The 13,306-nt window shown below is 46.5% G+C and overlaps 1 protein-coding gene across 1 annotated transcript in view; it reads left to right on the top strand.

Moving 5' to 3' along the window:
- The window catches only part of LOC117525277 (titin-like), a 363,294-nt gene that overhangs the window by 266,411 nt on the left and 83,577 nt on the right, over window positions 1–13,306 (top strand). The window contains 19 exon segments of the mRNA XM_034187118.1: window positions 146–427; window positions 624–923; window positions 1,728–2,021; window positions 2,124–2,942; window positions 2,945–4,332; window positions 4,334–5,093; window positions 5,613–5,933; window positions 6,335–6,619; window positions 6,705–7,010; window positions 7,113–7,276; window positions 7,876–8,122; window positions 8,719–8,837; window positions 8,839–8,913; window positions 8,915–8,996; window positions 9,100–9,399; window positions 9,611–9,913; window positions 10,011–10,310; window positions 11,895–12,182; window positions 12,857–13,159. Coding sequence (XP_034043009.1) covers window positions 146–427; window positions 624–923; window positions 1,728–2,021; window positions 2,124–2,942; window positions 2,945–4,332; window positions 4,334–5,093; window positions 5,613–5,933; window positions 6,335–6,619; window positions 6,705–7,010; window positions 7,113–7,276; window positions 7,876–8,122; window positions 8,719–8,837; window positions 8,839–8,913; window positions 8,915–8,996; window positions 9,100–9,399; window positions 9,611–9,913; window positions 10,011–10,310; window positions 11,895–12,182; window positions 12,857–13,159 — 6,936 coding nt within the window.

The raw sequence follows: 13,306 nt of genomic DNA, 5'->3' as shown, positions 1-13,306 counted from the left end.
TGTGTCATCGTCGTGGTTCCTTTAGTGGCTACTTTAGTTATTGAGGGCTGAGAAAAAAACATTCTGCCATCAACTAAACTTTTAAATGATGTCAACCAGGTCAGTCAGCTAAACTAAGTATTCCGATTCTTCTTTCGCTCCACAGAGGAGCCAGAGCTGCTGCTTGACGCCAACATGGCACGTGATCACCTCACCATGCTGGGCACTGACATCACCCTGAGCGCCACCATCAAAGGAATACCAACACCCACTGTCAGCTGGAAGAAGAATGACGGAGACATGCCGTCTCACATCACCGTCGCCGTCACTGCCACTGGCAGTAAAGTCCTCATCCCCAAATGTGTCCGTGCTGACTCCGGCAACTACACCATTACGGTGGAAAACCCAGTCGGGAAGAAATCAGCCACAGTATCCGTGCTCGTGCTGAGTGAGTGAAAGATTTACTGACACAAATGTGATCCTGGAGTAATTATGAGTGCAAAAACCAAAAAACATTTGAGCCACTTTCATCTGCTTCAACAGCTGTCACTGTCGAACTCTAAAATTTATGTCTCAGTGAAACTGGGCAAATATGGGAAATTTGAAGTAAACTGTGTGTCAATGTGCTTTGATTCCAAACCCAGACAAGCCTTCTCCTCCAAGAGACCTGGTCATCTCTGAGGTAACCTGCGAGTCTGCCTACCTCACGTGGAAGCCACCTGAGGACAATGGTGGTGCAGTTATCTCCCACTATGTGGTGCAGAAGAAGGATGTGGCTTCAGACCAGTGGGTGCCTGTATCTGCAGCCAATAAGAAGCTGAGTCTGCATGCCATGTACCTTATTGAAGGCATCCAGTACATGTTCAGGGTGGCCGCTGAAAACCAGTTTGGCAGGAGCGACTATGTCATGACCAAGACACCCATCAAAGCTGTAGATCCTCTCTGTGAGTATTTCTGACAATATGTGGATTTTAGTAAAGGTCCAAACCAGTTTATTTATACAGCACCAAGTCACAACACACGTTTTCCCAAATAACTTTACAAAGGTAAGGTCTGATCTTACCCACACGCTCAGCAAGCACTATGGCAACGGGGGTCAGGAAGAACTCCCTGCGGCATTTTTTGATTGTAGTGAAGAAACCTCAAGAAGATCAGCTCTGGTTATACTCCTAATACTTACACTACTAACAAATCAACCAATACAACAATGTAAAATAGTGATGTCAAGTACACACGACAGATGATGCAGTTACTTATAAATCCCATGTTCACTAACTGTTCAAACAGTCAAGCAGCAAAGATCATGGGCCAATGAAGTGGAACACTGTTGGGTTAATCATTCAGACCGCAGCTGTGATACTGAGGACATCTCCAAAGGTCCCAGCCCTCCAGACTAGTTTGACTTATTTCTTCATAAAGGATTTATGGAGTGTTGGTCTTTACTTTATTGTCTGACTCCAGACTTTTATCTGGACTTAATGTAATAATGCCCCTTCCAGATAAGGCCAGATATTTTGAAGTTCCTGGCCCCACTTCTTTTGCTTCAGTGATCCAACATTTAAAATTTTTATTCAAGGGCAGACCCAGCCTTTTCATCACATTGGGCAAAAACTGTTTTGTCCTGTTAACCTAACAAGCAATTAAAAACAAAACTTTAGTGAGTGTAATTTGAATTAATACATAAAATATTTTTTCTTTCTATCTTTAATCTGCTACTAACTAATTACTATTTTGTGGATGCCTTTTAGATCCTCCTGGTCCCCCGAAGAATGTGCACCACACTGATGCAGAAAAGACAGAGGTGTGGCTGGAATGGGAGTGGCCTGACCGCAATGGTGGAAGCGACATTACTGGATTCATCGTTGAACACCAGGAAGAAGGTCAGACAGACTGGGTCCCTTTCAAGACCGTCAGCAACAACCATACCCATGTCACGGGTTTGGTGGAAGGAAAGACCTACCGTTTCAGGGTCAAGGCTCAGAACAACATTGGCGTGAGCCCTCCTGACACGAGCATCCCTGTTACCTGTCAGGAGAAGTCATGTAAGGGACATGATCTTTAGTTGGTGGTTTATCAATGATCATTTTGTTTTCTCTTTTACAGACTGCAAACCATTCTAACACTGTTGTTTTGTTGTTTTCTAGTGCCACCATCTATTGACGTTGATGTGAAACTAATTGAGGGTCTCACTGTCAAGGCTGGTAGCACTATTGTCCTCCCTGCTAAGATGGTGGGTATTCCCATTCCTACTGCCAAGTGGATAACTGATGGAAAGGAGCTTATCTCTGAGGGCCGGTATCACATCGAGACATCTGGAGCCTCCACCACCCTCAGCATACCTGAATGTCTTAGAAGTGACAGTGGGGAATACACCCTCACAGTGTCTAACCCTGCAGGTAGCAAGACTGTTGCCTTGCATGTTACTGTGTTGGATCTCCCAGGTATACCCATCGGACCCATTAATATCTTGGAGGTCACTCCTACCTTCATGATGATCCAATGGAGGGCACCAAAGGATGATGGTGGAACACCCATCACCAACTATGTTGTGGAGAAGAAAGATGTGAAGAAACCTTGGGAACCCTGGTCTGTTGTCAGTTCCAGTGACACTTACACAAAGGCAAAGGTGTCCAGATTAGAGAAGGGTCGAGAGTATATTGTCAGAGTCTGTGCAGAGAATAAAATTGGCATTGGAAATGCACTTGAGAGTCCTCCCACCATTGCCAAGCACATGTTCAACCCTCCTGGACCTCCAGGTTCACCAGAGTGCTCTGATATTACAGAGAATGCATTAACAATAGATTGGACTATGCCTGAGACTGATGGAGGCAGCCCCATCAGCGGTTATGTGGTTGAACGCAGAGAGATGACTGGTAAATGGATTCGTGTTAACAAAACACCTGTGCTAGATCTCAGATACAGAGTCTCTGGCCTATTTGAAGGTAACACCTATGAGTTCAGAGTCTTGCAGAGAACATTGCTGGTATCAGTCTGCCTTCTTATCCATCCAAAGCAGTTAAGGCCATTCGTGCCATTTCTAAACCTGGACCCCCTGGTAATCTTAAACTTAAAGACTGGAGCAGGGCTTATGCTGACCTTTGCTGGACCAAGCCTACAAGAGATGGTGGTAGTCCCATCCTTGGGTATGTGGTTGAAGTGCAGAAGTCGGGTAGTGCCCAGTGGGAAAGAATCAACAAGGACCTCATTAAGATATGTGCCTTTAGAGTTCCAGGTCTGTATGAAGGAATGGAGTATAGATTCCGTGTCAGAGCCACCAACAAGGTTGGAGACAGTGAACCCCGGGAGCTGGCAGAAACAGTCTTGGCCAAGGATATCCTGGTGCCCCCTGAAGTTGTTGTCGATGTGTCTTGCAGAGACTCTGTGACAGTTAGGGCTGGCCAAATCATCAGTTTGATCACGAGGGTGAAGGGCAGACCAGACCCAGAGATCACATGGACCAAAGATGCCAGAGCTTTGACCCGGGATAAGCGCACTCAGCTCAACAATAATTACCCTCTGTGTGAGCTGGTAATCAATGATGCAATTAGGTCAGACTATGGCAAATATGCCATTGTTGCCAAGAACAGTAGTGGGCAAGCACAGGCCACCATTTTTGTCAATGTCCTTGATACTCCCGGAGTTTGTCAGAACCTGAAGGTGGCCTATGTGACCAAGAACTCCTGCATGGTATCCTGGGAAAACCCAGAGGACAATGGAGGCACTGAGATCACTCAGTACATCATTGAGTGCCGTCAACCCAGCCAGAGAGGATGGACTTTAGTATCTAATGACTGCACCAAGCGGTTGTTCAAGGCCCCTCTTTCTGAGGGATGTGAGTACTTCTTCCGTGTAAGTGCAGAGAATAAGATTGGAGCTGGTCCACCCACTGAGACAAAGACAGCTGTACTGGCAGTTGACCCCATTGAGAAGCCTGGTGAACCCATTGACTTCCACATCGCTGAGATTGGCAAGATGTTCTGCTTCCTCAAGTGGAAGAAACCCGATTACGATGGAGGCAGCCGTAACCTGGGCTACCATGTTGAGAAAAAGCCAAAGGAGGCTGAAGAGTGGGAGAGGCTACACAAGGGTGCTATAAAAGAGACATATTTCATGGCTGATAGATGCATAGAAAACCAAGTTTATCAGTTTCGTGTTCAGACTAAGAATGAAGGAGGTGAGAGCAACTGGGTGACCACAGCTGAAGTCCTGGTTAAAGAGCAGCTGGTGGAGCCAGAGATTAAGATGAAACTTGTGGGAACTCTTGTGGTCAAAGCTGGCGACTCTATTCCTATTGAGGCAGTAGTTAAGGGCAAACCTCAGCCTGATATCAAGTGGACCAAGGACGACAGCACAGAGAGATATAAGAAGAGGCCCCAGACTTCAGATTGACTCTGGTGTTGACTTTGCAAAGCTGCTATATACAGGTGCCAGGCGCACTGACAGCGGCAAGTATGTTGCGACTGCCACCAACACTGCTGGAACCTGCTCTGCTTCTGCTCAAGTCAACGTGCTAGACAGACCTGGCCCTGTAAGGGACCTCAAGGTGTCTGGCGTAACCACTGACAGGTGCCACCTGGCCTGGGAAGTCCCAGAGGACGATGGTGGATGTGATATCTACAACTACATCATTGAAAAATGTGACACCAAGAGAGGAGTCTGGTCTGTCCACTCCAATGCTGTCATCACCAACAAAGCTAATGTCACCCGTCTTATTGAGGGCAATGAGTACATCTTCAGAGTGCGTGCAGAGAATAAGATGGGTCCTGGCCCTGCAGTACAAAGTCAAGCTATTGCTGCTGGTACACAGTTCAATGTGCCTGGAGCTCCTGAAGCTCCAGAGGTCACTAAAATTGCCAAGGAAGAAATGACAGTCCAGTGGTCAGAACCTGAGAAAGATGGTGGAATGCCTATCACAGGTTATCTGTTGGAGAAAAAGGAGGAGCATGCGGTCAGGTGGTCTCCTGTCAACAAGGATCCAACCCCTAGAACAAGTCTGAATGTTACAGGACTCCACCCCCTCCATGACTACCAGTATAGAGTCAAAGCTGTCAATGAAATTGGCATTGGCAATGCAAGCAAGCCTTCTCGTGCCATCACGGCCAAGGATGCTGTTGGTATGTATCAAAAAATCACATTATATTAAAGGTTACATGTTTGCCTCCATCCTCTGTTTGTGTGTCTAATTGTTGGCATGATTACTACAAAACAAATTCTGTAATCCTGCTTTTGGGGAGGGGGGCGGTGGACAAACATTTGCACTCAGAATAGAAACATTTACATTTTGGAATATAAAACTTTTAAAACAATTTATTAATACTACAAACGTAGGTTTTTGGATCTCATTGCGCACACACACACGCGCGCGCGCACAACTTCCCCACCACACACACTATGTATGCATGTATATATGCATGTATGTATGTATGTATGTATGTATGTATGCGGCATACCCCCTCCACACACACACACACACACACACACACACACACACACACACACACACACACACACACACACACACACACACACACACACACACACACACACACCCATATGGTGGGTTTTTTGCTGGACTTTTATTCTGGGGTTCCTTACATGACATTTTAAGTTCACATCACGGTGCTGTTTTACAGAACCTCCTGCACCTCCAACCAACCTGAAGGTCCTGGACAGCACCATTTCCTCTGTTACCCTGGGCTGGACCAAACCTACGTATGACGGAGGAGCTCCCATCATTGGTTATGTTGTGGAGATGAGGGTCCAGGGAAGTGCCAAGAAAGGAGATGACGGTTGGAGGAGATGCAACGTAGCAGCTCAGCTGGCTGTTTGCGAATTTACAGTCACAAGTCTGGATGAGAAGCTGCTGTACGAATTCAGAGTGTCTGCTCAAAATCAGGTGGGCATGAGCCTGCCTTGTAACCTGGAAGGAGCTGTGATCCCCAGAGAGATTCTAGGTGAGGAGACACTTTAGATGATTATAGTTGGTATTGCTTCCAAGGTTCTTCATGTGATGAATAACCACCAACCAAAGTCTTTTTTAAATTCAGCATTATGTACCAAGATGAAACCTTAGACAGTGATGCAAATTATCACCCTGTTAGTGTTTTCTCAACTCTACCTGACAGCCCGTGGGTGAGCCCACCACCCCGCCAGTTGTGTTTGTGATTTTTATAATGACTAACCTCTGCTTTTCACTGAAGGAGGTTGTTGTTGGAACCTCACTGGATAGTTTGTCAAACCTCAACATTCCAACTGAACTTAGTGTTTTCCCAGTTGCTTTTCCTGAATTCCTTGATGCTCTTTTGTTTGTACTTGCGGTGTCAAACTGAGTCTGTTGTGGTTTTCCTTCCCATAGAGGCCCCAGAGGTCAGCTTGGATGCCAACCTAAAGAAAGGGTTGACGGTACGAGCCGGCTGTCCCATCAGACTCTGTGCCACCATCAGAGGTAGACCTTCCCCCACAATCACCTGGAGGAGGATGGGCATCGACAATGTGGTCAGGAGGGGACATGTTGATGTCATCGACACCATGACCTTCCTGGTCATCCACAACAGTACCCGTGATGACTCTGGCAAATATTCCTTGACTCTGAAGAGTGTTGCTGGAGAGAAGGCTGTGTTTGTCAATGTCAAGGTTCTGGGTAAGTCCAGAAAACCTATGCAGTATGTGCTTTCAGAATTGTCAGACTTAACTATGAGAAAGCTGACTCCAACTGGTCCTGACAGACACTCCTGGACCGGTGATGAACCTGGAAGTCAGTGACATCACACAAACATCAGCCATGCTGTCTTGGAGCCCTCCAGAAAATGATGGCGGCAGCGAAGTCACTCACTACGTTGTTGAAAAGCGTGAGATTGACCACAAAACATGGGCAACCGTTAAGGCCGAAGTGGGCACAGATAAGATTCCATTCAAGGTCAGCGGCTTAATACCAGGCACCGAGTACTACTTCAGAGTGATGGCAGTCAATGAATATGGCCCTGGAGTTCCCAGGGTGTCACCCACGTCATACCTGGCCTCTGATCCTGTCAGTAAGTTCTAACTCTACATCAGATCCACCAGAGTCCTCTGTGTCTCTATGTGAGCGCTACATATTTGAAACCCTTCACCACACCATCTGATTCCTCTCTTAGGCAAACCTGATCCCTGTGAGAAGATCGAGGTTTTGGAGATCACTAAGAACAGTGTCATGCTGGGATGGGTGAAGCCTGCGAGGGATGGAGGTGCCAAGATCGAAGGTTACGTGATTGAGTACATTGAGGTCAAACCTCCTCCAAAGCCAGCAGCACCTGTAGAGGTTTGTCTGATGGTCTTTGACCTCTTCAGAGGTTACAGTTTCATTATTGTTTGTCGGGTTGTTTTCCAGGATTATTTGAAAAACTTTGAATCAGTTTTTGACAAATCTGACGAGTCAGCGGGTCCTGACTCTGAATCCAAATGGACAAATAGAGGGTTCTACAAGCAGCAATGACATGTAAACCAGACTGAATTATTTGTGAAATACTGCACTCTGGCACCTAATATATTGGGTGTGGGATGGAATATAATCCTTCTGGCTTTGGAACAGATTTCCAAAATGGATCAAGGCGGGAAACGTTTACAGTACTTAAAAAAAAAAATTCTAGGTTGGGGAATTTTGAATCTTGGTAGACATACAGATCAGTCCATTTATGTTATACTGGTGAAGTTTTTGTTATTTTATCTGTCAGCATGTTAAATGTTAATAAATCATAGTGCAGATGGTTGGACTGTGAGGGTTTCGGGTTTTGCATGACAATTTCAGAATAATTTGCATGTTCGCCAGTTGATCTTCACCAGAATTTATTACTCATAGTTCAAGCATTCTTGTTACGTGGCAAAGCTGATCAGATCACTAAAATCCTGAACGTGCTGCAGGTTCCAGAAGGAGAGGAAGCTCCTCCTCCACCACCTCAAAAGCCTGTAAAGGCTGAGGAAGAGGAGGAGGTGGCACGGCCTGTGAAGGAGGAGTGGAACGCCTACACCACAGTGAAGGGTCTGACCATCAACATGAGCGGCCTGAAGGAGGGCAAGAGGTACAAGTTCAGAGTGGCTGCCAAGAATGTGATGGGTCTGAGCCTGTTCACCGAGACCAGAGAGCCCGTCGAGGTCAAGGAACAGATGTGTGAGTGAACCGCCATCAGTAACAGAACAGGTTCTGGATCAGAGTGGAGACAAAATCATTTCAGAAGTGAAAATAGAATATAACAATAAAACCTTAATTCTGTATTTTCTGGAGTTTACCATACTGTGCTGTAACTAACACAGAAAAATCACACATTCATTAATAATAATAATAATAATAGTAATAATTACTTGGGCTTTTCCCAGAAATTCCAATAATAAAAGAATCAACACCAATAACAAAAGTGTACTACAAGAGGGGTAGTGTCCTAGTTTCCAGAGCAGAAGGTTCCCGGTTCAAGGCCACCCCTGCCCATTTCTCTATGTAATGTGGAGTTCTGTTAGGAAGCGCATTCAGCGTAAAACGTGCCAAATCGACATGCAGAGCCACCTCGGATCTGCTGTGGCTGCGACACTGAGTGAAAACGAGGGGAAGCTGATTGAACTGAAACAGTGCTGTACTGAAATATCCCAGTGTGAAAAGAAGCCAGAAATTTCATGGAAACAGTCATAATGAAAGAAAATAGTAATAATTTTAGGAAAAGAAATTATACTTAAAACTTATCAGAAGTTAAAATTGTTTATCTTTACCCACAGTTGAGCCAAAGATTCTCATGCCGGAGATGGTAAGTGCCAGAGCTGGAGCTAAGCTCAGGGTGGAGGCCATCGTATCAGGAAAACCAGCCCCAACCTGCAAGTGGTTACGCGGTAAGGACACAAGTGGGTCCCATCCAGCCGGCTGGCGTGCACCAGTCTGGATGCATGTGCGTGCTGATCATCAAGGATGTGTCAACGATTGGACACCGACGAGTACAGTCTGGTGGCTGAGAACAGCTCTGCCAAGGTGGTTCATCCGCTGAGGTTGTCATCAGAGGGTGAGCTGAAGACTTCAGCACTCACTAACAGACAGATGAAAATGGCCTAGTGGACAAGCTTCAGAACTTAAAGCTGCTTTCTGATCCGGTCTGTTTGTCCCAGACATCCCTGGACCTCCGGAGGGCCCCGTGGAGATCAGCGACATCGACTCGGATGCCTGCTCTCTGTCCTGGAACAAGCCGCTGGAGGACGGTGGCAGCAACATCACCAACTACGTAGTGGAGAAATGCGACGTGAGCAGAGGGGACTGGGTGACGGCCCTGTCCTCCTGTGTGAAGACCAACTGCAGGCTAGGAAAGCTCGTCCCTGGGAAGGAGTATGTGTTCCGCATACGTGCTGAGAACCGCTATGGCGTGTCAGACGCCATCCAGTCCAACAGGATGGTTGCCAAGTTCCCCTTCGGTATATGAGTATATATTGTCAGTAAACAGTAAATTCTGGCAAATCATTGTCAGTCATAAATGACTGCAAATTTGATAAAACATTAAAAACATGTTTATGGTCCTTTACCATCAGATGTTTAAAGGTGCTTAGAAAGATGATTTGCTCTGCTAAGACGAGCAGAAACAGCCTTTGGACAGACCCGATAGTGACTGTGTTTGTCTGTCTGCAGATGTTCCCAGTGAGCCTCTGAACTGCCGCATCAATAAGACAAATAAGGACTGTATGTTTGTGGCGTGGGACAAGCCGGAGAGTGATGGCGGCAGCCCTATCACAGGCTACTACATTGAGCGCAAGGAGAGAAACAGCCTCCTGTGGGTCAAGGCCAATGACACCGTAGTCCGCTCCACCGAGTACCCGTGTGCTGGCCTCATAGAGGGCCTGGAGTACACCTTCAGAGTGTCCGCCATCAACCGCGCTGGCCAGGGAAAGCCCAGTAAGAAGACTGACTTTATCACTGCAAGAACACCCATTGGTAAGTTTATCTGCAAGACCTATAAGCTTTGCTTCTCCTGAGTCCTCCGATGATGCTTCTTTCTAATGTTGATTTTTTTTCTGTTGCTGTGTCACAGACACTCCAGGAAAACCAGAAGTACTGGATGTGACCAAGAACTCTGTCACGCTGGTGTGGACACGGCCCAAGAACGATGGCGGCAGCAAGATTATTGGCTACTATGTTGAGGTCATGAGGGTCCCAGGTGACACCTGGGTGCGCTGCAACACCAGCAGCCAGAGCGTCCCAAAAGAAGAGTATACCGTGACTGGACTGGAGAGAGACCTGCAGTACCAGTTTAGAGTCATTGCCAAAACTGCCGTCAACATAAGCAAACCCTCTGAGCCCACAGACGCCATCCTCGTCTGTGCTGAGAATGGTGAGACATTGTGATGTCACACTTAGTCCACTGGCCTGGTTGGCAGGGGTTGTGCAAACACAGAGACAGGACTGATCATAACTAAAGCAGCATGTGTTAGACCCCCACCAAGGACAAAGATCTCTCTCCTGATCCGTGGGATTCTGAGGCAGGATGATGTCATCACAAAAAGGGTGATATGATGTGAGGAGAGGATGGCGGGGGGGGCATTTTAGCAGTTTTCTCATCAGTGTGAGGTGTTTGTGGTCACTGTTTCATATGTGCACCAATGGAAGAAGTCATCTGAATCAAAGTCAAAACAAATGAATGTGCTGTTACCCAGGTGGGTCTGTCCATAATTATGTTATTCCAAAATACACATTTCCTAAATTTAATAAAGTTCAGTGTGTACAGTGGTACAGTCTTCAGTAGGGAAGCCTCAGCTGGCTGTGATGGAGGGCCGGCTCAGGCAGCACAGCCTTTAAGGGTCGGTGGTGGCGCCTGTCCCCAAGCTGAGGAGTTTCACAGTCAAACAGGGCAGTGAATTAAAACTACACTTCCTTTAAGAGAATCACACAGTCAGCCTTCACCTCGCCAAAGAAATGTTTGCTTTAACCCAACAGACCGTCCCACAGGAATGGAGGCTTCAGGAAACAATCAGACCAGTGACCTAAGGTGACGACTGGATGTCTTTAGTTCCAGGTCTCTTTGGAGGATTCTTGGGTCCTGCTGTAACAACCTTGCGTCAAACAAACAGTTACTTAGTGAGACTAAGATGAGGAGGATCACTTGCATTGTAAGGATGTATCACCTTCAACGTTTTCACCATGTGGTCCATTTCTCTGTGCATGATGCAGGACAGGTGCCTGAGTGCTGCTGTTCAGCAGCTGTAGAAGGTCAAGGAGATGCCCGCGTTTCAGCTGGATGGGGGAAGTAGATAGTTACTTTAGAGATGTGGGGATGGACTGCCTGTCTGCCTGGGTGGTTGTCATCCAGGACGCAAGGTGGTTCCACGGTGCTGTGGATGTGGAAAACTGCAGCACCATCTTCCAGATTTGACTTGTTAAAACCAAATTCCTAAAGTCATTTGATGAAATATAAAAAAAAGGATCTGTTTTTCTTTTTTTAAACAGATGCATATTTATGGTTAAAGCTGCTCTTATCCTTGAGCCACGCTTGGTGCTGTGATGAGCAGAACTTCAACTCAGCACATCTCAGCTGTTTTTAGCTCTCATCTGGCCCGTGCGGTGCAGAGTCCACCTGAACAGGCACACCAGCTGGAACAAGTCAGGAAAAGTAAATTTTTCTGGATGTTGTGAACTCACTCCCACAACTCAGTGTCACTCCAGGTGAACTTGATGTCCACTTCATTCTCAACTCCATCTGAGATTCTAACTGAGCTCCAGAAAACTTTTTAACACTTTAAAAACTGCTCCCGTTGTGCCAACTTGTGCATGACTGGCACAGTGGCACAAACCCTGTTATATCAAAGAAACCAGAAAATATTATTTGATACACACACACACACACACACCAGCTGAGTGTCTACAGAGACATATGGACTCACAGTCAGTTACAATAAAATGACCTTCACTTGTTGTGTAGTGCCTCCAAGGGTGGAACTCAACGCCAGGATGCAGAAGGGTCTGAAGGTGAAGGCGGGTACCTCAGTCCTCCTGGAGGCCGAGGTGTTTGGAAAACCCATGCCCAGAGTGACCTGGAAGAGGGGCGATGACAGCCTGAAGTCGGCTCAAGGTCAGGTGATCACTCAGCAAAGGCATCACTTCCAGCTGGAGATGACGGACGTCACCAAGGCACAGACGGGAACCTACACGGTCCTGGCTGAGAACGCCAGCGGCTCCAAGACTGGCGAGATCCTGCTCCAAGTCCTCGGTGGGTACCTCTGTTTTTATGCACCATGATGACGTGCTGCATTTACTCTTACAGCTACATTTATTTCCCAACATTTCTTCTGATGTTTTTGATTTAATTTGTCATCACTATTTTTCAGCTTCTCACTGTTTGATGTTTAGCAGCAGATTCACTGGAATGCATATTTTGGATGCACCAAACTGATAAAAATAACTGCATTGGATGTCAGAAAAACTAAATTGGATCTGATCAGAGCCTTGTATTGCAGGTCTGAGTCGTGCTGTGGAATCGATATTTATATCAGGGGTTCCACACTTAGAGTTGATGTTCAGGTTAACAAATTTTCAATTTTCAATTTATTTTCATTTATTTAGTGCCAAATCACAACAAAGTTGCCTCAAGGTGCTTCACACAAGTAAGGTCTAACCTTACTAACTCCCAGAGAAAGAACACAGGTGACAGTGGGAAGAGAAAAACTCCCTCGGATGATACTGAGTAAGAAACCTCAAGCAGACCAGATTCAAAGGGGCGACCCTCTGCTTGGGCCATGCTACAGACAAAGTTGACAATACAGGAAGTTATACAGGAAATTTTGGAGAACCAAGTACATCAAAAGCAAAGTACAACCAGACAAATGTGTCCAGATTTGTTGTACAAGATACGTCACCTCCATGAAGCATTTCCTGTCTCCTCAGATGTGCCGGGTCCTCCTGCCAGTGCCAAATACATGGAGGTATTTGCCGCAAGTGTCAAGCTCTCCTGGGAGCCGCCGCTGTTGGATGGAGGCGCTCCTATCAAAAGCTATATCGTGGACAAGCGTGAGACCAGCAGAGCCAACTGGGCTCAGGTGTGCTCCAAGATCAAGGGTGACATCCGTGAGTTCAACATAGACAGGTTGATGGAGGGTCACGAGTACCAGTTCAGAATCCGCGCGGAGAACATGTGGGGAGTTGGAGATCCCTTTGTCACCAATCCCATCATCACCAAGAACCCATTCAGTAAGTGCGATGTTTACAACAGCAGTTTAAGAGTTAGAAGTACAAATCCAAACTAGGAAAGCAAAGATCTCAACAACTTCACAGAGATGAAGGTCAAGAGTGGTTAGAGTGGTGGGCTTGTTACCAGAGGAACTTTGATTCAATCCG

Source organism: Thalassophryne amazonica, chromosome 14, assembly GCF_902500255.1.
Source record: "Thalassophryne amazonica chromosome 14, fThaAma1.1, whole genome shotgun sequence".
Lineage (NCBI taxonomy): Eukaryota > Metazoa > Chordata > Actinopteri > Batrachoidiformes > Batrachoididae > Thalassophryne > Thalassophryne amazonica.
The sequence above is the reverse complement of the archived record's forward strand: the minus strand, read 5'-3'. Positions and strand labels throughout refer to the sequence as shown.